The sequence below is a fragment of the Mrakia frigida genome (assembly GCF_051309035.1).
Source record: "Mrakia frigida strain ATCC 22029 unplaced genomic scaffold BDY24scaffold_14, whole genome shotgun sequence".
Lineage (NCBI taxonomy): Eukaryota > Fungi > Basidiomycota > Tremellomycetes > Cystofilobasidiales > Mrakiaceae > Mrakia > Mrakia frigida.
The window spans coordinates 666775-688686 of record NW_027481267.1 but is presented as its reverse complement, the minus strand read 5'-3'; the positions used below and the strand labels follow the sequence as shown (position 1 = coordinate 688686).

General features: G+C 54.7%; 6 protein-coding genes across 6 annotated transcripts; 3 read left to right on the top strand and 3 right to left on the bottom strand.

Annotated features, from left to right (window-relative positions):
* The first annotated feature begins 1451 nt into the window (after positions 1–1451).
* Positions 1452–6084, top strand: BDY24DRAFT_388530 (uncharacterized protein). Its single transcript, XM_076640380.1, has 5 exons — positions 1452–2341; positions 2413–2595; positions 2665–3333; positions 3419–4820; positions 4897–6084. The coding sequence occupies exons 1-5, from the start codon at positions 1500–1502 to the stop codon at positions 5614–5616; spliced, it is 3816 nt and encodes a 1271-aa protein (XP_076497074.1). The 5' UTR covers positions 1452–1499; the 3' UTR covers positions 5617–6084.
* A 613-nt stretch (positions 6085–6697) lies between these two features.
* BDY24DRAFT_388529 (uncharacterized protein) lies at positions 6698–9341 on the top strand. The gene is made up of 13 exons (XM_076640379.1): positions 6698–6949; positions 7044–7106; positions 7189–7264; positions 7369–7404; positions 7477–7574; positions 7677–7786; positions 7888–7909; positions 7983–8034; positions 8105–8165; positions 8238–8459; positions 8542–8675; positions 8793–9176; positions 9260–9341. The coding sequence occupies exons 1-13, from the start codon at positions 6827–6829 to the stop codon at positions 9310–9312; spliced, it is 1434 nt and encodes a 477-aa protein (XP_076497073.1). The 5' UTR covers positions 6698–6826; the 3' UTR covers positions 9313–9341.
* Positions 9342–9911: 570 nt separating this feature from the next.
* On the bottom strand, positions 9912–11142 carry BDY24DRAFT_388526 (uncharacterized protein). Its single transcript, XM_076640378.1, has one exon. The coding sequence runs from the start codon at positions 10917–10919 to the stop codon at positions 10656–10658; it is 264 nt and encodes an 87-aa protein (XP_076497072.1). The 5' UTR covers positions 10920–11142; the 3' UTR covers positions 9912–10655.
* Positions 11143–11381: 239 nt separating this feature from the next.
* BDY24DRAFT_388524 (uncharacterized protein) lies at positions 11382–14289 on the top strand. Its single transcript, XM_076640377.1, has 7 exons — positions 11382–11597; positions 11784–11855; positions 11949–12091; positions 12165–12716; positions 12790–12884; positions 12980–13541; positions 13658–14289. The coding sequence occupies exons 1-7, from the start codon at positions 11435–11437 to the stop codon at positions 14036–14038; spliced, it is 1968 nt and encodes a 655-aa protein (XP_076497071.1). The 5' UTR covers positions 11382–11434; the 3' UTR covers positions 14039–14289.
* Positions 14290–14308: 19 nt separating this feature from the next.
* Positions 14309–17971, bottom strand: ATP2 (F1F0 ATP synthase subunit beta). The gene is made up of 16 exons (XM_076640376.1): positions 17780–17971; positions 17162–17250; positions 16893–17021; positions 16680–16791; positions 16371–16546; positions 16128–16252; positions 15870–16025; positions 15606–15775; positions 15354–15509; positions 15137–15270; positions 15036–15062; positions 14870–14948; positions 14767–14791; positions 14667–14674; positions 14529–14583; positions 14309–14433 (listed from the first exon to the last, which is right to left on the bottom strand). Exons 1-16 carry the CDS (start codon positions 17928–17930, stop codon positions 14427–14429), a joined length of 1599 nt encoding a protein of 532 aa, XP_076497070.1. The 5' UTR covers positions 17931–17971; the 3' UTR covers positions 14309–14426.
* Positions 17972–20060: 2089 nt separating this feature from the next.
* Positions 20061–20731, bottom strand: BDY24DRAFT_388516 (uncharacterized protein). The gene is made up of 2 exons (XM_076640375.1): positions 20337–20731; positions 20061–20237 (listed from the first exon to the last, which is right to left on the bottom strand). Exons 1-2 carry the CDS (start codon positions 20394–20396, stop codon positions 20079–20081), a joined length of 219 nt encoding a protein of 72 aa, XP_076497069.1. The 5' UTR covers positions 20397–20731; the 3' UTR covers positions 20061–20078.
* Between the last annotated feature and the right edge of the window lie 1181 nt (positions 20732–21912).

The window sequence follows — 21912 nt, the reverse complement described above, 5'->3', positions numbered from 1 at the left end:
TCAGCCTCAGGAGCTCGTCTCTGCCATCAAAACTATAGGGCAGTGAGACGATGGGGAAACAAAAAGAACGAGGAAAAGACAAAGAGGAGGCGAGCGAGGCTCCCTCCTCTCCTCGACGCGTCGTCCTCCTCCCCCCTCCCTCAAAGGCGGCCTGCTCGTTCTCGCTTGATCTCTCCTCACTCCGAAACCATCCAACTGGTGAAACGCTCTCGTCAACGGCCCTCTCACATTGCGAAGATCTGGCCGACTTCCTTTCCCGCGTCGTCGCAGCACTGCTGTCGAGGCTTTCCTTCTTCTCGACTCTTTTTTTTTACTGAGTGATACGACGATCAATAGCAACTGAGATCGGAGGAGTGCGACTCATGGCTGAGCTGGTGGAAAAAATGGACGACCAGCGTGGGCTGAGGCAAGGAGGGAAGCGAGGGCCAGGAGGAGGGAGGGAGGGAAGACGCGAGCTCATCGGTTTTGGGCGTGCTCTGGTTTCCTTCCTATTCACCATATTAAAAATTGTCTTGACTCATCATCTGTAGAACGATCTCCTCTTTCTGTCATACCAAAACCATCCTCCTACAATCAAAACAGCAACCACGACTCCCCCAAGCCGCAAGGTTGTGTCCCGCAAGCGAGCGTCTCTCTCTCTCGCAGCTCCCTTCTTTTGACCTCCAACATCGACTCCATTACTCTCCCTTCCCTTCCTCCTATCACCTCTCGCCCAAAATCTCCTCAACTACGATAGTCCGACCTAGGACTGGATTCGAATCTATGCAGCCTCGATCCGATGGGGATCGTCTACAGCAACAACCGAACGAGGACAGGAGGAGAAGGGGAGGAGGAGGAGGAGGAGCTCAAGAGTCAGCAGCAGCGGGTTTAGATCCTTCCACAGGACTTCCTTTGGAGAATTCTAGAAGATCGCAGAGTGGTCAGAGGAGAGGGAACGGAGAAGGGAGAGAGAGAAGGTGAGTTTGTATAGACAGTCGGAGGAGGAACGGTTGGGAGAAAGGGCGGGTGGTCGGTCAGGTTGGGCTCGGCGGGATTCTTCGAGCTCAAAAGAGGAAGGATTTCTCGTAGAAGAGGGCCGCGAAGGAGCCTCAGGTGTATGCGTAGGATTTGGGGGAACTCAAGGTCTCTACTGTACTGTAGTAGCAGAACCCTCGACGGAACGGTGGGATGGAGAGCTCGAGAGAGAGACGAGCTCTGAGTGACGTTCCCTCGCTTCGAGCTCTCTTCCCTCGGGAAGACTTCTCGTCCAGCTCCTATACTCTCTGCTAGACTCTTCTGGGTCACAAAGAAGGTCCTTGCGCGATCTTTTCTGGGGTGGTGGTGGCGAAATAATCAGCTTTGCGACTGGATCTTTCGAACAGTTTCCCTTCCGTCTCCTCGCTTCCTTCTCTCCCTCAGAGCTGACCGATACGCTTCCTCGCTTCTGCTCTTCTAGACCTCGCAACCAACAACAACAACAACAACAACCATCCTCCTCTCGACCATCTTCTTCTCAACCCATGAACCACCTCCTCGGCGCTCCTTCCTCCCCTTCAACGTCCAGTCAAGCTCGACCTCAACCTCTTCCTCCTTCTCAATCCAACGGAGGAGGTCGTTCTCTCCATTCCCACTCCTCCCACGGTCCTCCTCCAACCTCGTCCAACTCTCGCCGATATCGAGCACCAGCTCCCGGAGGAGAGTTCGACAGGTCTCTCCCAGTAGTCAAGTCGGCCGCTTCAACTTCAGCCGCAACTGAGCTCGCCGTCGATCCATCCACCGCGGCGGGTCCGTCCTCGTCCTCCAGACCAGAAGCCGGGAAGAGTCGAATGCTCTTCAACCCTGGAGGAGACAAGCAGTCTGGTCCTCCCATCTCGAGCCAGAACAGAACAGGAGGAGGAGGAGGCAGCGTCGGAACTCGGTCCATCTCCTCAGCTGGACGACGCGAACGAGGCTCCTCGTCCAACGGCAACCACGCTCTCCCCAACCAAACCATCAGCAGCAACAACCCCGTGGGATCAGGTTCTCATACCATAGTCATCAACCCTCACCCAGGGGATCGTCAGCTTTTCGACCCTCGTCTTCACGACCCCGTTCGATTCTCCCTTCAGTCGAGAAGCGCTCCTTCCGTGAGCTCGAACTCGACAGGGACGACAGGAACGACCCACCTTCACTCGACGAGCTCAGCTTCGCAGAGCACCGCTCTCAGCTCGATCCATGAGCCTGGGGACAGGGAGAGGGAAAGGAGGAAGAGGAGGGAGGGGAGCGAGAGGAAGTCGAGCAGAGCAGGAGATCGAGACGAGACCAAGAGTCGGAGCTCGGAGGGGAGCGAGAGTTTGAAGGATAGGCAGAGAGGGAAGGGAGGGTGAGTTCACGTCTCCTTTACCATACAAGGAGCTGGTGCATGAGCTGATATTTCTTCCTTGGGCTTCATAGGGATACCGGAGTTCTTGGTGCGCTCAGGGAGCGTTATCGAGGGATCCAGGCTCTCGAGGCTTCGCTCCTCGACGTCCATCGACGGATGGGACGAGACGAGACCTTCCTGCTGGGTTCTGGAGCTTCCATAGGACCTGGAATGGGAGATGATGGATGGGTCGAGCTCATCAGTCGTCACATGAAGTGGGTTTTGCTTTTCTCCACCCGTCCTATCGACTCGAAGCTGACCTCTCACTCTCCTGTTTTCTTCAGACTCGCTCACGCCTACCACGACTTCCTCACCGAATCCCTCGACCCTCGACTCCCTGCTTCCCTCCACACCCTCCCGGTCAAGTACAACATCCCCGCTCGACTTTGGCAGAACGGATTCCACCTCATCATCGAACGGATCCGAACGACGTGGCTCGTCCCTGCCTCTTCCCCGTCCCGAGACCTCGCCTCCGACTCAGCAACCTCAGCCTCAGCCTCCTCCACCTCCGAACGAGCTCTCGAACATCTCACCGACTACATCCTCGACGCCTACTCCTTCTACACCGCCCTCCTCGACGAGAACGTCGTCAAAGACTTCCGGTCAGCTTGGATCGAGGCTCTCGGAGATCTCGCACGATACCGGATGGCTGTCGCCAACCACGTCTCTCTCCTCGCCGCTTCGTCGGAAACGAGAGACCTAGTCGTCCCTACCTCGATCGCCAGGATCGACGACGAGGACGTGCCTCAACCGAGCGGGAACAGCATCGGGAAGGACGTTGCGGATTCGTGGGACGTCGAGGATCGAGATACCTGGAGGACGACGGCGAGAGATTGGTACGCGATTGGAGTGGCTGAGAAGCCTGGAGAAGGACGACTGCATCACAGGTTGGCGTTGATCAGTCGAGAGGTCAAGGGAGAGGAGCAGAGGGCTCTGTATCATTTCTCGAAGAGGTCAGTCCGAGCTTCCTTCTCGCCTCCAATCTCCGACGCTGACTTTGCCCCTTCCTCCTTCTTCTCTTTCTCTTCCTACTCACAGTCTCATCACCAACAACCCCTTCGCCTCCTCCCGAGAATCCCTCCTCCCTCTCTTCGACTCCGCTCTTCAATCCAAACGATTCCACCCCGACGCCAACGCGTCCGAGCTGTTCGTCCTCCTCCACGGGATGATCTTCACGAAGATCCAGCTCGACGACTTCGACGACATCTTCGCTCGGTTCTTCGAACGTCTCGAGGAGGAACGACTCGGAACCCATCCAATCTCCCAAGTCGAGTGGATCCAGATGGGGGTGATCAACCTCGCCGCTTGTCTGCAGTACGGGATCGAGGACGGGTTGTTGAAGAAGGCTGGAGTGGAGGAGACGACGAGGAAGGGAGGAAGGAAGGAGCCAGTCGAGACAGGGACGACTCCTCAAGCCATCATGGTTCACTCAGGAGCGAAGCGAGGAGGAGAGGGAGCAGAGGACGCATTCGACGTCGGTCAGCACGTCGGATCGGACGGAGGAGGAAGCGACGACCTCACAGCCGCGAACGGAACCTCAGCAGCCCCCGCCGAGGTTGGAGAGGTTCGATCCCTCGTCAAGAAGGTCTTTTCAGCCGAAGACGAAGAGTCTCTCCCTCTCCCCTTCCGACACGCTCTTCGACTCTCCTTCTCCATCCTTTCCTTCTGCCTCGCCCACCCCATGCGAAAGGATCGACTCGACAACTCCATCCTCAACCCTTACATCCCCATCTTCCTCACCTTCCTCTCAACCATCATCAAACAGCCCGCCGCTCTCGCCCTCGTCGAACGATCCGTCCCTTGGTCCGCTCTCGTCAGCTTCTTCAACACCATCCCTAGGAAAGTCGACGTCCGAGTCGAAGTCTCTCCCAAACTCACTGGAGGAGGACCTCTCCCCGAGGACTGGTGCCTACGAGGAATGGAATGGGTCGGAAGGAAGGTCTTTGAACGAGGATTTTGGAAGCAGAAGCCTCAGTCCGATCGACCTGGTCCTCGTCAGGAAGGTCCTCGATCTACTCAGGCCATCTCGTCGGAGATGGACGTCCTTCAGTTCGAACCCGAAGGAGCCGACGTCGAACTAGCTCTCCAAGAAGGAATCGTCGATGGGGAAACCGACAACGCAGACGCTCAGGACTTGACCGCCCGACGATGGAAACGAGTCGCTTGGTCTCTGGGGGTCTTCGTTCGATACGTCCCTGGATTCGGAGTCGACCTGAACGGAAGGAAGGTCAAGATCGTGGAGGGAGAGTCGCTGGACGGGAAGATGGTCGGTTGGGAGAGGGAGAGGGTCAAGGTCAGGGAGGAGATGGAGGCGAAGCTGAGGAGGGAGGAGGACGCGAGAGGAGAGTGGACGGATGCTGAGAGCGGCCTCGATGGAGGTGACGACGAGGAGTACAGCGACGACGACGGAGAAGACGATCCTGATCTGAGGGAGTTGAAGGTCAGTCTCGATTCTCGTTTCTCATGCCGCGACGCGTCGGAATCTGACCCCTCCTTTTCTCTTGTTCGTTCTGCAGGCTCAACGACGACATCTTCGGTCGATCCTCCAAGCCAGCAGAGTTCGACCTCGTGGACCTCGACCGGCCAAGTCCCTTACCACCTCCTTCGCCGCTCTCTCGACAGGACGAGCTCCTCGAGGTCCTCGACCCACCTCCTCCTCTCGCAACCTCCCCTCGGTCCTCGCAGGATACACCGTCCTCGTATTCGACACCAACGTCCTCCTCTCCTCCCTCGCTCTCTTCGTCTCCGCCGTCGAATCCTCGAAGTGGACCGTCATGGTTCCTCTACCAGTCATCACGGAACTCGACGGTCTCTCCAACCAACCAGCTCCCCTCGGAACCGAAGCCTCCAAAGCTCTCGCCTACCTCACCTCTCACATCCGAACCCACTCTCGAACCCTCAAGGTCCAAACCTCTCGTGGAAACTACCTCGCCGACCTCACCATCCGAGCGGAAGACATCACGTTCTCGTTCTCCAACTCGTACAACCCCGAACGAGCGAGGAACATGGACGACCTCATCCTTCGAGCTTGCTCTTTCCAGGAGGAGCACTTCGTCGATCGAACAGGGATCCTTCGAGTCAACGACAACGTCAACGACCAGGGCAAGGAGGGAATGGCGAAGGTCGTCTTGATGACCTTCGATCGAAACCTCAGGTTGAGAGCCAGGGCTCGAGGAGTCGAGAGCGTCGACGAGAAGGGAATGAAAAAGGTCCTCGCTCTGGAAGGAGGAGACTAGACGCCATCAAGTCCCTTCGTTACTTCTACCTCGCCTGGAGCACCAGCCCTGCCACCTCGTTCGAGACGCGTCTGTTCAACAACAACGCTCGGCTCTCCTCCCTCCCTCCCTCTTCTCTCCCTTCCGTTCGAACACGCTTCTTCCTTCGTGGGTCGCTCTTAATGGACCTTCGCCACTGGAATCTCGAGGCCGCTTATCTTTTCGTTCTGTTTGTTCTCTCTCCATAGATATCTAGGTCGTTGGGTCGATCTCTCTCTCTCTCCCTTTGTTGTCGCTTTTCAGCTTGCGCAGGTCTCTAGCTTCTGATAGTTTTCATCCTTACGGGCTTTCCCTTGCTTTACTCCTACTGCTGTTCTCTTTCCCTCGCTCGCTTTGTTTTCTCTTGCAGTTTTCACGTTCGTTCTGTTGGTTGGTCGGTTTTTAAAACGGGACGAGGCATAGAAACGACGCGTTCGCTTTGACTTCCCCAAATCTGCCGGTTCGAAAGTTGCCGCCAGCGATACGCTCGAGCCTGTCTGTATGTGTGCAGTCTTGAGGGTTAAATTTCTCTTTCGCCAAGAAGGGGAGCGAGGGAGGCTCAAAGTGGCAAAAAAGAGGCTCGAAACCAGCTCGCTTCCCCCTTCCCCTCCCCCTCCCCCTCCCTTCCCTCCTCGCTCCCAATCCTCCACGACCTCCCGACTACCGACCTCCGAGACATTCTGAAGCAGCGCGTTTTCCCGTTGAACATCTTTCATGGATCGTTGACCAAAAAAACATGGTCAGTGCATGAGCGATGTTGAACGGGAGGGCTGAAGCTGAAGAAGGAAGAAACGAAGCTCATCGACTCGCCTTCCTTCCTCTCCTTCTTCCTTGCCTCTCCCGTCCCCATCCTCCCTTCGAGCCTCAAACAACAGATCCACTCAAGGACTGATCTTCCAATCAATTAATCCACTGGCCCACTTTTTCTCCGGATCTCTACAAACCCCGGCCGTCGTCCTTCCCTTCTGGCGAAGCTCACTCGCTCGACCCCCTGCGATGCCTTCGATATCCCCCTCCCTCCACTGTCTCGCTTCAATTTGCTCCCTTCAACCGGAACGCCAAGTTTGGCTGCTTCAGCTTTTCATATCTTCACTCCTTTAGAGTCAACTCCGACATCCACCCTCCTTCTCTCCTCCTCCTCCTCCCGCTCTCTCCCCTCCTCGCCTCCAACTACCACCCACACTCCTTCAACATGTACCTTCAAAACCGAGCGCAGCCTTCCAACGTTTCCCAGCACTTTGAGATCGAGATGTGGGGGAACAAGGTGCACATAAAGGCGCTTCATCTGAGCGCGGGAGACGGTGCCGCTCAAGCTGTAGGCCTCTTCTTCCTTCCCTCTTTTCCTCCCTGCCGTCTCACGCCTCGTCCCCCCAGATAAACTGACCTTCTTCTTTCCATTCGATGAGCAGGTCCTTGGAGTTGTAGGATTGCTCTCGTGCTTGATCGTCTCTTCACTCCTCCTCTACCTGCTCGTCAGTTTCGTTCTGGCGCTCATTTTTCCTTGTTTCGAACCCTACTGATAACGGATTTCGTTCTTCGTTTCTATGCGGACAGTCTCATGTCGTCTACGTGGGTCGAGGAGCCAGGAAAGAGCGAGCTCGAGCTCTCAAAAGCTTTCTCTCAACCGATCGTTCGTCCCGCTTTCTGTTCCTCTCTCTCGCTCCGTTCCACCTCTGCGCCGCCTCTTTCCAATCTCGCCCAGATCAAAAGCTGACTTCGGTTGTCTTCTTCCAGTCGGAGTCTACTTCCTCTGCTTGCTCATCAGCGACAGTACGTCCTCTTCCAAATCGATCCTCCGCCGTTCGCTGACTTCGCTTGCCCTTTCGTCCTCTACCCTTTCAGTGGGCATGAGTTTGTCTGCGATTGGTGATCTGACCTGGAGCAGGACGTACCTAATCGAGCACTCCAACCTTTGCGTCTTTCAAGGAGTGACTAACCAGGTTCGTCTGCTTTGCTTCTTGATCTCTCGAACGTCGTCGATTGACGCGTCGTCTCTTCTCGTCTCCTCGTCTGGTTTTTTTCACGTTTTTCGGGGAGAAAAGTTCGGAGTCACTGCAGGAGCATTCTGGAACCTTACTCTCGCCATCCAAACTTTCCTTGTCCTCTTCGTTCGATACTCTCCTCCACCTTGGGCCAAGTGGGTTGTCGTACCGTGAGTGAGCGAGCAGAACGGGAGGAGGAGAGGATGTTGTTCGAGATCATGCTCGACGCGGACATACTGACCTTTGTTCCTTTCCTCCTTTCTTCTTCCAGATGTGGATGGATTTTCGCTACTGTTCGTCCAACCTTCGTCGAGACGTCCGTCGCCACAGCTGATCTTCCCTCCTTCTCCTCTTTCTTTCTATCAGCTCATGACTGTCATTGGACCCGTCATGAACACGGCTCCTTTCTCTTTCTTCGGTGAGCGTTCCTAGCCCTCTCTCCTCCGGCGTGCAACAGCATAGCTGAACCGTTCCCTTCTTCTCGTCAGGTCCCAACTCTTCGGGCTGCTGGCTCACCTTCGGCTCGTCAAACTACAAGACCTGGTTCCTGTGAGTTCTTCCCTTCCTACCCTTGCGGTATCGTTTCGATTTACTGACTCGCGCTTCTCCTTCGACTTCCAGAATCGTCTCCTACCTCTCGATCTCAGTCCTTGCTCTCATGGCGGTCCTCTACATCATGCTCTTCCTCTCTCTCTCCGGCGCGCTCGAGAAGATCACCAACCGAACCAACAGCTCGACCGGACGAGGATCCAGTTCAGGTCCCAGCGGAAAGTCGTCGGACGCTCTGCCGTCGTCGGTCAAGCGAGGCAAGCAGGTCAGATTGGTGGCGAGGAAGATGCTCTAGTGAGTTTATTCCCATGTCACGATAAAACAAAGTAGACTAGCTGATGCCTTCCTACACGAATTCGCTTCCCATCTCGTGCAGTTTCCCTTGCATCTACGGGTGTCTCTCCATACCGCTAGTCACCTGCACCCTTCTCGGAGCCAACGGAACGATCATGAAAAACTCCGTCTATATCACCAGTAACATTTTGTTTTGCTTGATTTCCGTAGGAGACGGTACGTATCGTTGGTTGGCGGAGGGAGCCTGCCGTCCGAAAACCCGACGACGCGCCCGTTTCTTACCACCTCTTCCTCCAAATAACTGATACTCAACCCTCTCTTGCTCTGTCTCAGTCGCCATCTTCGTCGTCACGCGTAAACACCTCCTCTCCACTCCCACTTCCCACTCGACGCACGGCGGCGTCGCCATGAACGTGGTTACTTCGACCTACCAGGATCCTCTCCAATCCGGAAGCATTGCCGTGGGAGCTCGCCCAGTCCCTTACGTTCGACCAGAGTCTCCTGTCGACAGTTTGGAATCGGAGGTCGCGTCGTACAAGGAGGGAGTCGAGAAGGAGAAGCGGGAGGAGGCGTGGGAGTCGAACCCTCCCAGTGGCAAGCAGGCGAAGCGATCTTCGAGGGCTGAGAGGACGGCTTGGTCTGAGGGACACGAGGATTCGTTTGGACTGGTCAACATCGGAGGAACGGGAGCTCGATCGGACGATTTCTTGACGAAAAGTGAGTCGAGTCGACGCGTCTTTTCGATTTTCGTTTTCAGCTGATGCTGACCGATCCTTTCATCCTCCTTTCACGTTGGATAGTCGATTCGATTGATGAGAGCAGGTCTTCGAAGGTTACTCTCGCTAAATTCTGATAGATTTCTTGCAGTCTTAGGCGCGGTGGATTGATAGATGTTTGACTCTTTTTGATCGACGGAACGCAAGTAAGCAACGTTTGAGCTCTCACCTCTTCGCACTTTCCTCCAGAGTAAAGAACTAGTCAAATAACGAATGCCATTGAACAATACCCAGGGCGAGAAACCGAGGAGCGAGACGGTGCGTGGAAAACGACGCGTTCCTTTGGTTTCGAGACACGGAGCGAGGGAAGGATGAAAGTGGATCTGAAACGAAAGCATTGCTTCGGTGTTCTAGATATAGAGATGAGAGCGACGCCTCGTTCGAAAGCGTGGAGCTGAGCCACCAGAACGCATCACGTCGATCGCGTCGTTCCTCCTCAAACCAAGCAGCTTCTGATCTCTCTTCGACTGACTATGGAGGAGATATCTGCGCCAAGTCTGCATCAAAAAGCTCGGCACTGATATCCCAGAAGGGCTGAAGGGGGAGAGAAGAAGGCTCGAGGAGCACACAGTGAAGAGAAGGCAGAAGAGGGCAACGACTGACGACGACGCGTCTGATCTCTTGAATTCCTCTCATTTCACTGGGCAGCGGTTCACTCTTCGGTGAGATAAGATGTTCGGGGATTGGGATAGAGGCAGAGAGGATCTAGTTATCGAGCGAGAGAACTAAGAAGAAAGACAGCGGAAAAAAATCGAGGTGAACGACGCGTCGGTTCCAGCCTTCCCTTCCCCTGTTCAAGCACCTCAGGATCTAGTGCCGAGCTTCGCCATGCCAACCAAAAGCTGGCGGAACATTAGGTTACCACCTTCCGTTGCTTGGGAGGGATGTTTCGCTGGGCCAAAGGTCCAGGACCCAAAGAAGGGACCGTCGCGTCTCGTTCAAAAAGAGACCGCTCCCGAAAGAATCGAACTTCGGCATCTCCAAGAGTACTGGTGGGGATCCATTCACAGGTAGGCTTCCCTCAGTCGACTCTCTCGGGAGGAGTAGGCTTTCTCGAGAAACGGCGGAGAGACGAAAGCTCAAACTTTGAACACTCGTTGGCTCGAACTCGTCTGCGCAGAAAGCGATCTTGATGAAGAAGCTCTCTCACTGTCCATCAGAGATCGAACAAGCGAGAAGCTCCTCGAAATAGACTGTGAGAAAGGGGGGAGGGATGGAAGGAAGGAGAAAGATGGATGCAAAGTGAGGACACCTCAACTCGACTCGTCAACCTCGCCGACCAAATCCCACTGTCGCCTTCGCTGCGATGGAAGTTTCTGATGGGATGAGCAGTCGAAGATAACGAAAAGAGCAGAAGTGGAAGAAGAGAGGAAGAAGGAAAGAAACGAAGGAGGGAGAGTGACCCGTCTTCCTCATCTCTTCACTTCAACTCGTCGAAGGAATCGCCCGACATACCGTCGCCCTGATGATGATATCGAGCCAGCTGACGATGTGACGAGGCGCCATCTCGACGAGAAGAAGGTAAGAGGAAGAGAGAAGGAGAGGGAGAAGGAGAGGGAGAAGGGGAGGGGGAGGGAGTGGAGCGGTGGAGCGTCCGATCCCTCGCTATATCTAGAGCTCCGATTCCCCTGACTGAGGAGAAGTAGATAGAAATATGAAAAAGGGAGAACACCCCCCTCTTCATCCCCTCATAGGCGAAACAGAGGGGAGTCGACGCCTGAGTGGAGGAAAGAAGGAAGGGGGCGATCTAGCAGCTCTTCTTCTTCCTGCCCTCGGTCGTCCCCATGTCTCGAGTCTCGGCTTCGGAGACGAGACAAAGGATCAACTCGAACGGAGGGAGAAAGAAAGAAGAAGCGTAAACGGAGGAGGGAGAAAGAAGAAGGAGAGAGAGAAAGAGAAGGTCGTGGTTGGAGGGGAAGAAGGCGCGCGGGTCGGATGAGCTCCTCTTCTTCCTTTTTTGGGGTTACGTAACTCGTAGAAAAAAAAAGGTATGCTTGCAGAGATACTTCCGAGAGTGTGAACAATTACCTTCAAGAGTTTGACTTTGTGGTTTCGTGAGAAGGAAGAAGAGAGCAGGCCAGAGGAGGAGTTAAGCTCACCTTTCCGAATCCCTCCCTCCCTCCCTTCTTCCTCCCCTCAAACGGCCATTCCCTCCCTGCCCTCTTCACGATTCCTCCTTCTTTCCTTTCCGACTGGGTTATGCCCTTGGAGGACTCGCCTAAATCCAGCACTTCCCAAACGTCATCCTCCAAGGCCGACATCAGAGAGCGAGCAGAGGAAGCTCGACGCTACAAGGAGAAGATGAAGGAGCAAGAGCTGGTGAAAGGTCGAGCTCAGCAGTCGCCGCCAAAGGGACCTAGAGGTGAGCAGAAGGTTTTCATTATCCATATGCAGAGAACTCCAAGAGCGTTGAAGCTCGTCTAGCACGAGCGAAAGGAACGAGAGGGGGAAGGAGGAGGGAGGAACGTTGAAGCTCATCGACCATCCACACCCGTGCCCTGCTCGCCGCTCTGGCTCATCTTCTGTCTCCCCTCTTCCGTGTTCCTAGTGCCCGTCTGTATCTTCTACAGATCTCCAGGAGGCTGCGTTCATCGAAACTGCCCTTACCCTCACTCAGATCGTCAGCGATTCGACGTCGTCCCGCTTCTCGTTGAGCTCACCTCCCAACCAAACTGACCTTCCTCCCTTGCTCTCTTTCTTCCCTTCTCTTTAGCTCAAGATCCATATTCCATCCCAAGATTAGATCCTCGTCCACCTCCTCAACAAACAAACTCTCGATCCTCACGAGATAGGTCTCCGCCGTCAACAACGCGCTCTCCTTCTCCCTCCCTTTCTCGTTCTCCTCGCCGTCACGACGTGAGTCTCTGTCCTTTTCCCTCGCTTCGACGCGTAGCTCAAGCAAACATTGACGTCGTAATCTCTCTTCCAGCGCATATCCTCCACATCTTCCTCCGGAACCGAATACGGTCCTCGTCGTCCAGCATCTCCCCTCCGTCGCTCAGAATATCCTCGACAACGATCTCGCTCTCCCGCCCGTCGACCAAGATCTCCCTCCCCTCCATCCTTCAGACGAGACCGAGAACGAGAACGAGAACGAAGTCGCTCCCCTTCTCGACGAACCAGCTCCTCCTACCTAGATCCTCCTCCTCGACCACGCTCACCTCTTCGAAGGACCACCAGCAACAACGACCGAACGATGCCTCCTCCACCTCCTCCACTCCCTCGAAACGCCTCAGCCAAGGAATCTCCTCACGCTGGAAGCTCTCGAACCGGCACTCAAGGAAGTCCAGCGCACCCTGCAGACCGAGGTCGAGCGGTCTCATCGGAAGCGTCGAGATCAGGAGTAGGAGGAGGAAGGGAGGACGCGAGGAGGGAGCTTGGACTGAGGGACGACGGGACGAAACGAGAAGGATCCATACATCCTGATCGTAGAGTTGTGAGAGAGGGAAGTAGCAGTAGCTCATGTGGAGCTGGAGTCAAGGTCAGTCCTCTTCTTCGTACCTCTTTCTGAGAAATCTCGAGCTGACGTCTCGTTTCTCTCCTTCTGTTTCCAGGTCGACGAGAAGGGCAAAGGAAGGGAAGTTCCTATGGACGTCGATCACAGGTCATCCGATCGATCCGGCGAAAACTGCATGGCTGTCGTTGAAGAGTTCGTCTCCCGTTCTTCCCATCTCGATTCGTCTCGTTCCCTTCTCGACGCGACCTGAACCTCTTCCTCTCTCACTCGTTCCTCCCAATACCCAGACTCCTCACCATCTACACCCAACACCGCAATCTTCTCTCAACCCTCACTTCCGAAGAATCCTCCCTCTCCGACCTCCAAGACTCCTCCCTCCCTCCTCCCCTCAAAGCCGCCCGCACTCGCACCTCCCACCTCCGAATCGCAGACCTTCAAACCCAACTCAACCTCCTCTCCCCTCAGCTCCAAACCACCTGCAGCAAACTCATCCACATCCTCTCTTCCTCCATCTCCCAACAAGCTGCTTCGAGCGAGATCAACCGTCGCTTCGTGGCTCACAAGAAGGAGATTGAGGAGAAGGAAAGGCTGTTGGGCGAGCGGTTTGAAAGGCTTGAAGGGATGCAGAAAGGGTGGGAGGAGGAGAGGAAGGCTTGGAGAGAGGAGAGGAGAGAGATGAAGGGGAAACTGGACAAGTTGGAGAGGAAGAAGATGGAGTTGGAGGGGAGGGTCGAGGTGTTGGAAGGGCAGGTCAAGGCTGGTTTGGCGGAGGGAGTGGGCAAGGCGATGGAGCTGAATAGAAGTCTGGACGGGTTCAAGAAGGAGGTGGAGGCCAAGATGAAAATACAGGTGAGGCTGCTGATCTCTTTTTTTTCGAGGGTGAGAGGAGGGAAGGACAGACGCGTCGAACTACTCGTGACTGACTTCTCTTTCGACGCGTTCCCCTCCTCTTCCGTTCCTTTCAGACCACTACTACGACCCTCCAACCCACCGGTCTCACTCCTTTCCTTACCCAGAACATCACCACCCTCGTCTCAACCCTCCTCGCTTCCCAACCCTCCTCAAACCCAGCCACCCTCCCTCCCACTCCTCTCTCACCCAACCCTTCTCCCTCCTCCGTCGTCCCACCACCCTCTCTCGTTCAGAAGCAATCCGAACCTCCCATCATTTTCTCCATCGACGGCAAGCCCTGCTCGGATCTCGCTCAAGCTCTTCGTTTCCTCGCCTCTGCCCTCGAGAGCTTCGCAGGGGAGATCAACGGGAGGTTTGGAGTGCTCGAGGGCCAGGTCGCTTCCTTCAGGCAGATGTTGGATATTGGTGGGGATGAGGGCGAGGAGGAGGAGTGAGAGGGCGAGCGAGAAGTTAGGTAGTTCCGGTTCTACAAGTAGCTTTGCTCCTCGTTTTTGCGTCCAATCTCTTCGCATCCTTTCCTCTCTTCGCCGTCGTCGTGTTTCGTTTCTTTCGTCCCTTCTTCTCTCTCACGCCGACTCCCGTATGCCCGACTCCTCTCTCTCAGCGTCTTATTTTCTACCTCACTCTACTTGATACGCCTCGTCCACTGTCTCTCCGCTCTTCTCTTTCATGACCTTTCGCTTTCTTCTCTCCCTTCATCCAAACCAAAAGAAGCACTTCTCATCCCCGAAAAAGCCAACGAAACCCAGCCTAAAATCTGCTTTAATATCTACAGTTCTCTTCTCTCCCGTTCGAACCGATCCCACTAAGCAAGCGAGACGTTTAACCGCTGTGAGGAGGAAGAAAGAAAAGGAGGGGAAGGAGGTCAGCGTTTCGTTCTCGTTTCTCTTCGAGACTGCCATAGGGGATGGAAGGGAAACGAACCTCATCTCCTTGGCGAGTCGGTCGGCCTTGGCCTTGACGTCGTCGATTCCACCAACTGAGAAGAAGAGAAGCAAGAGGAAGGTCAGTACGACGAGAGGAGGATCGGACGACGTCGAGGAGGAGAGAACGAAGGCTTACCCATGTAGCTAGCGAAGACGAAGTCGGAAAAGAAGGAGAGAGAGAGGTATGTCAGTCAGGTGGAAACGTATCGAGGGCCAAGAAGGGAAAAGGGACGAACAAGGCTCCCTCGGGAAGAGAGTCGTCTGAAGAAAGGGAAGGACGGAGACGAGGTCAGCTTGAGCTCGAACAATGAAGTCTAGAGAAGGGAGATGAAGACTTACGAGCTCCGGAAAGAATCTCCCTGAACGATCGGATGGTCTCCTTCAACGAAACGAGCTTTCCCTCGATACCAGTGAAAACCTGAGGCGGAAAAAGGAAGGCGGGGAGGAGGGAGAGAAAGGCGTTAGCTCGTCGTCGTCTTGTAGTCGAGCTCGAGAGTCAACGAACCTGGGCGACGGCGAAAGGTTGCGACATCTAAAGGAGGAGAAGAAAGCAGAGGGTCAGCCAATGCGCACGAGGAAGCGAAGAAGAGGGAAAGAATAACTCACGAATCGCTGGATCTTCCTGGCTCGCTCGACGGTCAACTTGTCCTCCTCACTCAACTCATCCATACCAAGAATGGCGATGATATCCTGGAGGGACTTGTAGTCCTGGAGAATCTTCTGGACCTTGGTGGCGATCTCTGCGAAAAGGGAAAATAAAACAAGGTCCAAATCAGCCTCGAGCGACGAGAGGATACAGATGGAAAAGGGAACGAGAACGAACCGTAGTGCTCGGTTCCGACGATTCGAGGATCCAACATTCGGGACTTGGAATCCAGAGGGTCGACAGCGGGGTAGATACCCAACTCAGCGATTCCTCGAGACAACACAGTGGTGGCGTCCAAATGGGCGAAGGTGGTAGCGGGAGCAGGATCGGTCACTGCGAAGGGAAGAACGGACGAACAAGGTCAGAACGAAGTCCGAGGGAGAGCTCGCGGAGAGGAGAAGAAGGTATCAAAGAGAAGGAGGGACGAACAATCATCGGCAGGCACGTAGACGGCCTGGACGGAAGTGATGGATCCCTTCTTGGTGGTGGTAATTCGCTCCTGCATCTGTCCCATATCGGTAGAGAGAGTGGGCTGGTATCCGACAGCGGAAGGAATTCGACCGAGAAGAGCGGAAACCTCAGATCCGGCCTGGGTGAACCTGAGAAAGGGAAGGAAGGAAGGAAAGGGGAGCGACGAGGTCAGCGTCGTCGAACTCAAACGATTCAAGCTGAGCAAAGCAGAAGGGAACGAACCTGAAAATGTTGTCAATGAAGAGCAACACATCCTGTCCCTCCTCGTCTCGGAAGTACTCGGCGATCGTAAGACCAGTAAGAGCGACTCGGGCTCGAGCACCGGGGGGCTCGTTCATCTGTCCGAAAACGAGAGCGACCTTGGAGTCACCGTCGAGGCTGTAAGGGTAAAACGAAAGTGAAAACAAAGGTCAGAGCTTGCTCGAAAGGGTAAGAGGTGTTTGCGAAATGTAGCAGAAGAGGTAGGGAAGAGAAACGCACTTGATGACACCAGTCTCAATCATCTCGTGGTAGAGATCGTTTCCCTCTCGGGTCCTCTCTCCAACACCAGTGAAGACGGAGTAACCTCCGTGGGCCTTGGCGACGTTGTTGATGAGCTCTTGAATCTGGAGGTGGTGAAGATCGTCGAAGAAAAAAAGGAAGGGAGGTGTGAGCTCGAGCGAAAAACAACGCCGGAAAGGGCAGATCAGGGAAGTCGAACGAGAGCAGAGAGCTCCTACTCACGAGCACAGTCTTTCCGACTCCGGCTCCGCCGAAAAGTCCAATCTTTCCTCCTCGAGCGTAGGGAGCGAGGAGATCGACGACCTTGATTCCGGTCTCAAGAACCTCAGCGGTGGTAGACTGGTCGACGAAGGGAGGAGCGTCGGCGTGAATGGGCGACATCTTGACTCCGACGATGGCTGTTGGTAGAGAAGAAAGCGAGAGCGGAAAGAGACGTCAGTTGTGGATTGGACGATAAGGAAGGACTCTAGAGCGTGCTCGAAGCGACAGCTCTACAGCAGGTGGAAGAAAAGGAGGAGGGAAAGGACGTACGTCCACGCTCGTCGATGGGCTCTCCAATGACGTTCATGATTCGACCAAGGCATCCAGGACCAACGGGGATGATGATGGGAGCTCCAGTGTCGACGACCTTGGTTCCTCGAACCTGTAGGAGAAAGAAAGAAGGAAGAAGGATGAGGGACACGTTCGTGAGGGACGAGGAAGGGAAGGGGAAGGCAGGGAGGGCGAAGGGCGCGAAGGACGTACGAGACCCTCAGTTCCGTCCATAGCGATGCATCGAAGGGTGTTCTCTCCGAGATGCTGGGAGACCTCGAGAACGAGTCGTCCTCCAGAGAAGTCGATGACCTCAAGAGCGTTGAGAATGGCGGGAAGGTTCTGTTTGGAGGGCAAGGGAGACAAGGGCAGGAAGGGAAAAAGGTCGCGGCGGTTCGGAAAAAGAAGGCGGTCAGCCCTTGTGTTTCCTTTCAACGAGAGAAGATGGTTGTAGATGTATAGAAAAGAGAATGGGTACGTACGTCGGAATCGAACTGAACATCGACGACGGCTCCAATGACAGTCTTGATGTGTCCGGTAGCGAACTTGGACTCGGTAGCGTACGATCGGGCTGAGATGGGAGGAAGGGAAGGAAGGGCCAGCGGAGAGAGGAGAGCGAGGGTGGTGGGTGGTAGTAGAATTCGATAAGGAGATGGAAAAGGGTTAAGAAAGAGAGTAAGATGTCAGTAAAAGAGAGACAACAGAGTGGGAAACGTTGAGTCGGGCCGAATTGGGGAGGTTGAGATGGGAAGAGGAGGAAGGAGGAAGGAGGAGGACGTCGACCAAGAGAGAGAAGGAGCCCATCTCGAGCCTCCTTCAAGCTCGCATCTTCAATCTTTCGAGAGAAAATCAAGCGGCAAGGTCGAGAGAAGCTTCCTCTCGACCTCTGGATGCCACCAGGAGGGTCGTAGGAGGGAGGAGGAGGGAACAGGACCGTCCTCCAGTCCCCTTTGCCCTTCCGCCCGCTCTCTCAACCAACCATGCTCCTCCTTCTCCCCCTCCCATCTCCTCCTCTTCTCTATATAAACTCGTCCCACTCTGACCTCCTATGCTCCCCCATCTATACGACCAGAAGAGAAAGGGAAAGAGAGAGCACTCACCAGCAGCCTTGGCCTGCTTGATGAGAGGCGAGGCAACGGCGACGTTGGGTCGAACAAAGTTGGGAGCGGAAGCGAGCGTAGAAGCAAAGGCTCGCTGGGAGGCCTTGACCTTGGCAGCCTGCTTGGAGACTCGAATCACACCGGAACGCATGATGATGGGGGGGAAGAAAGGGGAGGGGGGGAGGTGGGTGGGAGGGAGGAGAGGGAGATCTAGGGGAGAGGACTTTTCGACTTCTCTTGATTTTTTAGATTTTATTCCTGATCACCTTCCCTTCAACCCGAGGTGGGAGAATTCATCTCTTTGCGAGATTAAGCACTGACTAAGGGACTCAAATGTGCTTCATCCGTTCTGGAGTTTCGCGACTGATAAGGAAAAGGGAGGAAAAGAGCGAGAAACGAGAGCGTCCTCTCTCCGTCCGAAACCAACCCGAAAGCTCACCGTTTCCTCCTTCTCTGACGAGTTCATCGAGCTCCCAACATGTTCTGCACTGTTCTATAAAACTGAGAGTACCTTAGCTCGTCCTTTCTGACCAAAACCTCGATCATAACTTCGAAGGAACAGGCCTTCTCGTCGTCGTCTCTCCTTCGCCCGAAACCTCCTGAGCTTCAGCCCAAAGCAGCCTCGTCGCGTCTCTCGTCCTCCAAGGACATGAAAGCACCTCTGAGTGAAGCACAACATGGGATAGAAAGATATCTCGACCCTATTACACCTCCTCACCAGTCCTTCGTCTGCCTCAACCTCTCCTCGGAACCAAAAGCGAAGAGCGCCTTGATCGCATCAGCGAGGTAACCATGATGTCTGCTGTCGACGATGCTGCCAGAGCATCAGAACGACAAAGATTCAGGTCAGCTTAGGAATAGAAGCACTAATTCAGGTCCAAAAGGAAATTATCTCGCTCACCTCTCCCAAAAAGCCTTCGTCGCTCCGACATCGACGCGGTAAAACAGCTCCCCTCCGCCCCCAACCTTCCTGATCATCTCCTTCCTCTCCCCCTCATCAGGCCAACCCTTCAAAACTCCCTCCCAAAGCTCAAGCGTCGAGCCAAGCTCTCGTTGCAGGATCCTCTCCTCCTTCGTTCTCGTCGAATCGAGCGAGTCTTCCGAACCGTCTTCCATCGCTACGTACTCTCTCAGGAACCACGGTTGCTCCTCTTCCCCAGATGCGTACGAAACAAAGCCCTCGATGATCTTCTCTCGAGAAGGAGAAGGGTTCTCCACTCCAGCGTCGAGAGCTCGTTGATACTCGTCCAAGTCGGATCGAAGCTCGTCTTCTGCTCCTCGTTCGAGGTTGGGAAAAACGTCCGTAAGCTCCTCCCAGATCCTCTTCATGGATAATTTGGTGTTATCCTCGACGATGGTCCGAGCAACGGCTCTCGGTTCGGAAGAGGAGAGGGAGAGCAGTCGAGCGACGACGGAAGTGAGGACGCGAGGGATCCAGGGTTTCGAGTGTTGTTGGAGACGGGAAGCGAGGGACGAGATGAGAGGTAGTTCGGGTTTGGAGGAGGAAGAGAAGTAAGAGTCGAAAGCGAGGGTGACGATGTCCTTGGTGTGGCATTCGAAGGGTGAGGAGTCGGTGATGATGGAACGGATGATTTCGACGAGCGCTGGTTTGAGGGAGGGATCGGACTCGATGAGGGTTTCGAAGAGGTGCGAGGTGGGATTCAGTTTGAAGAGTAGAAGGTTTCTAGAGTCGAGGAAGGTACGGAGGAGGGGGAGGTTTTCTGAGTAGGGGATGAAAAACAGACGCGTCGATCAGCGACTTTCGCTCGTTAAACGCTCAAAGGAACGCGAGAAGGCTCACTTTCCATATCCTTAGGGTACCAAGAGTCATCAAAACTGTACCCTTCATAATTTCTCTGCAAAGTTTCTGGCGTAGAGACGAAGGAGAAGAAATCAAGAGTCAGTCCAAGTCGCGTCGTCGCTCTCTTCCTTCCAGCTCACCTCCCTTCCTCCTCACAAACTCCTTCAAAGGGATCTCTGGCTCTCCAGCACCGAGCTCCTCCTTCAAAAGCTCCTCTAGAATCAACCCCGCCAGCTTCTCGTTCTCCAGCCCACCTTCAACGAGAGCGACGAGCATGAGGTCCCTCCCAAACTTGGCGAACAGGTGTCGAAGGCTGTCGGTTTTGTAGGCGATGTCCTTCTTCCCCTTCGTTGAACTTGAAAGGAGGATCTTGTACGAGACATCCTCGTCACTGAACTCGTACCTAGAGATGAAAGAAACGGAAGGTGAACGGAAGTCAGCTCTTCGAGGGAGGGAGCGAAACGGCCTCGAGCCGCCGTTCGTGAAGAGATTTGAAGGTCACCTCGACTCTGAGTTCCTGATCTGGTCGAAGACATCTCGCATGATGACGAGAGACTTGTATCCCAGCTCTAGCTCGTCTCTGAGCTCGATACATAGAGGGAAAAGAGCTTGAATCCATCTCCCAATCTCCCTGGCCATCTCGACCATCGCCATTCCCTGGATCGAATCCAAGCTTTTCGTCAGCTCCCTCCTACTCCTCACAAGCTACCTCGATGTCATCTACAAATCCTCTCGAGGGAAGAATGCCGAGCTCACCTGCTGATCGCTCCCAAACCTCCAATTCCTCCTCGAGCTCTTCTTCAACTCGCTCAACATCTCCCTCAGCTCCTCCTCCCTCCCTGCAAGGTTGACCTTTCCAATGAGCTTGAGTCGATTGTGATACTTCTCGAGTGCATCCTTGAAGATGTTCCTGATCGATGCGATTTGAGGCGGGGGAAGAGTGTCAAGGTGAGGAAGGATGGAAGAAACGAGCAGGGAGGAGAAGAGGGTCGGTGGGAGATGGAGCGAGGCTTGAGCGACGAGAGTGCTGGGAGGAAGAGAATCGAGGGATGAAGGAGAGGAGGGAAGGGGATCGTAGGCTGAGGCTGTATTGAGAGGAGAAAGGGTGGGGTGGTGGAAGAAGTTCTTGAGGGCTGCGAAGAAGGAGGGCATGGCGGTCAGAGGAGAAGGAGGGAGGAGAGCCGAAGCTCGAGCTCACCCTTTCTCGTTCTCGTCACTGAAGTCGCTGTTTTGCCGGAAGAGATCTAAAAGTTGCACTCCAGACAAGTCGATCAAATAGTCGTTAAATCATGAGTAGAGCACTCGTAAAGAGGTCGACGTGTGTATGAAAAGCATTCCTCGTCGTCGCGCCGTTTTCAACCCTCCGCTCCCGAACTCGTCCCTCTTCCCCATTTCACCTCGATACAGATCGGCTTGTGTTTCTTCCAGTTCGCTCGCTGATGGGCTGTAACGAACGAGACAAATAAGAGGTCGGAAGAGAGGAAGAGAAGGTCAGCCTTTGGCGAACGCGTCAACGTCGCACTGAAAGCGAGACGAGCCTTTGGAGCAGTATCGGACACTCTGACACTGCGAGGTACGTCGGGAGGGGAGGCGGGAAAGCAAGGAAAGCCTTCAGCATGATGTCCAATCGAATATTGGACGTAGGGCGAGGGGAAGAGAGGAGGAAGAGAGAAGAAGGAAAGAAAACTGACCCTCCCGCACGCCATCATCTCTTCCACTTGGACGCACTCCCCTGCTTCATGTGCACCCTGACAGCGAGACCAGGGCATGAGGATAACCTCTTCCAAGGTAGCCGCTTTGAATTGAGCTAGCGTCTGACGTCCGGAAAGAAGATCGTTGGCGAGAACGATGACACTGAGAAAGGCGTCGTGGCGAGACGCCTTTGTCCGAGCGATGGCAAGAGAGGATTTGACGAGTGGAGTGAGACGACGAGCGGCTTCCAGCGCTTTGACTTCGTGGAAGAGGGCGTGGAAGGTATGGCTTTGGAAAGAGGGAGGAAGATGGAGGAGGACATTGCTGACGACTGAAACGCCGGACGCGACCAAGTTTCGTATCTCGTCCGCAGGCTGCAGGGAGGGAGAAGGGATTTAGTGAACAGCTGGTCGTTTATAAGTGAAAGGTCTGCTTTCTCTCCGAGAGAGAACAGGAACAGGTCTCACCCCCTACATCGATGAATTGCGAGAGAGTCTTCTCGAACCAAACGACGAAGTCCCCCAAGAACGTTCTCCTCCTGCGAGTTCTCGCGTACCCATCTTGCAAAAGGGTTGGTTGTACAGACGGCTCCAAGGATGCTGAGAACCGGTACAAGAGGGACGTTGGCTTTGAGACTGGT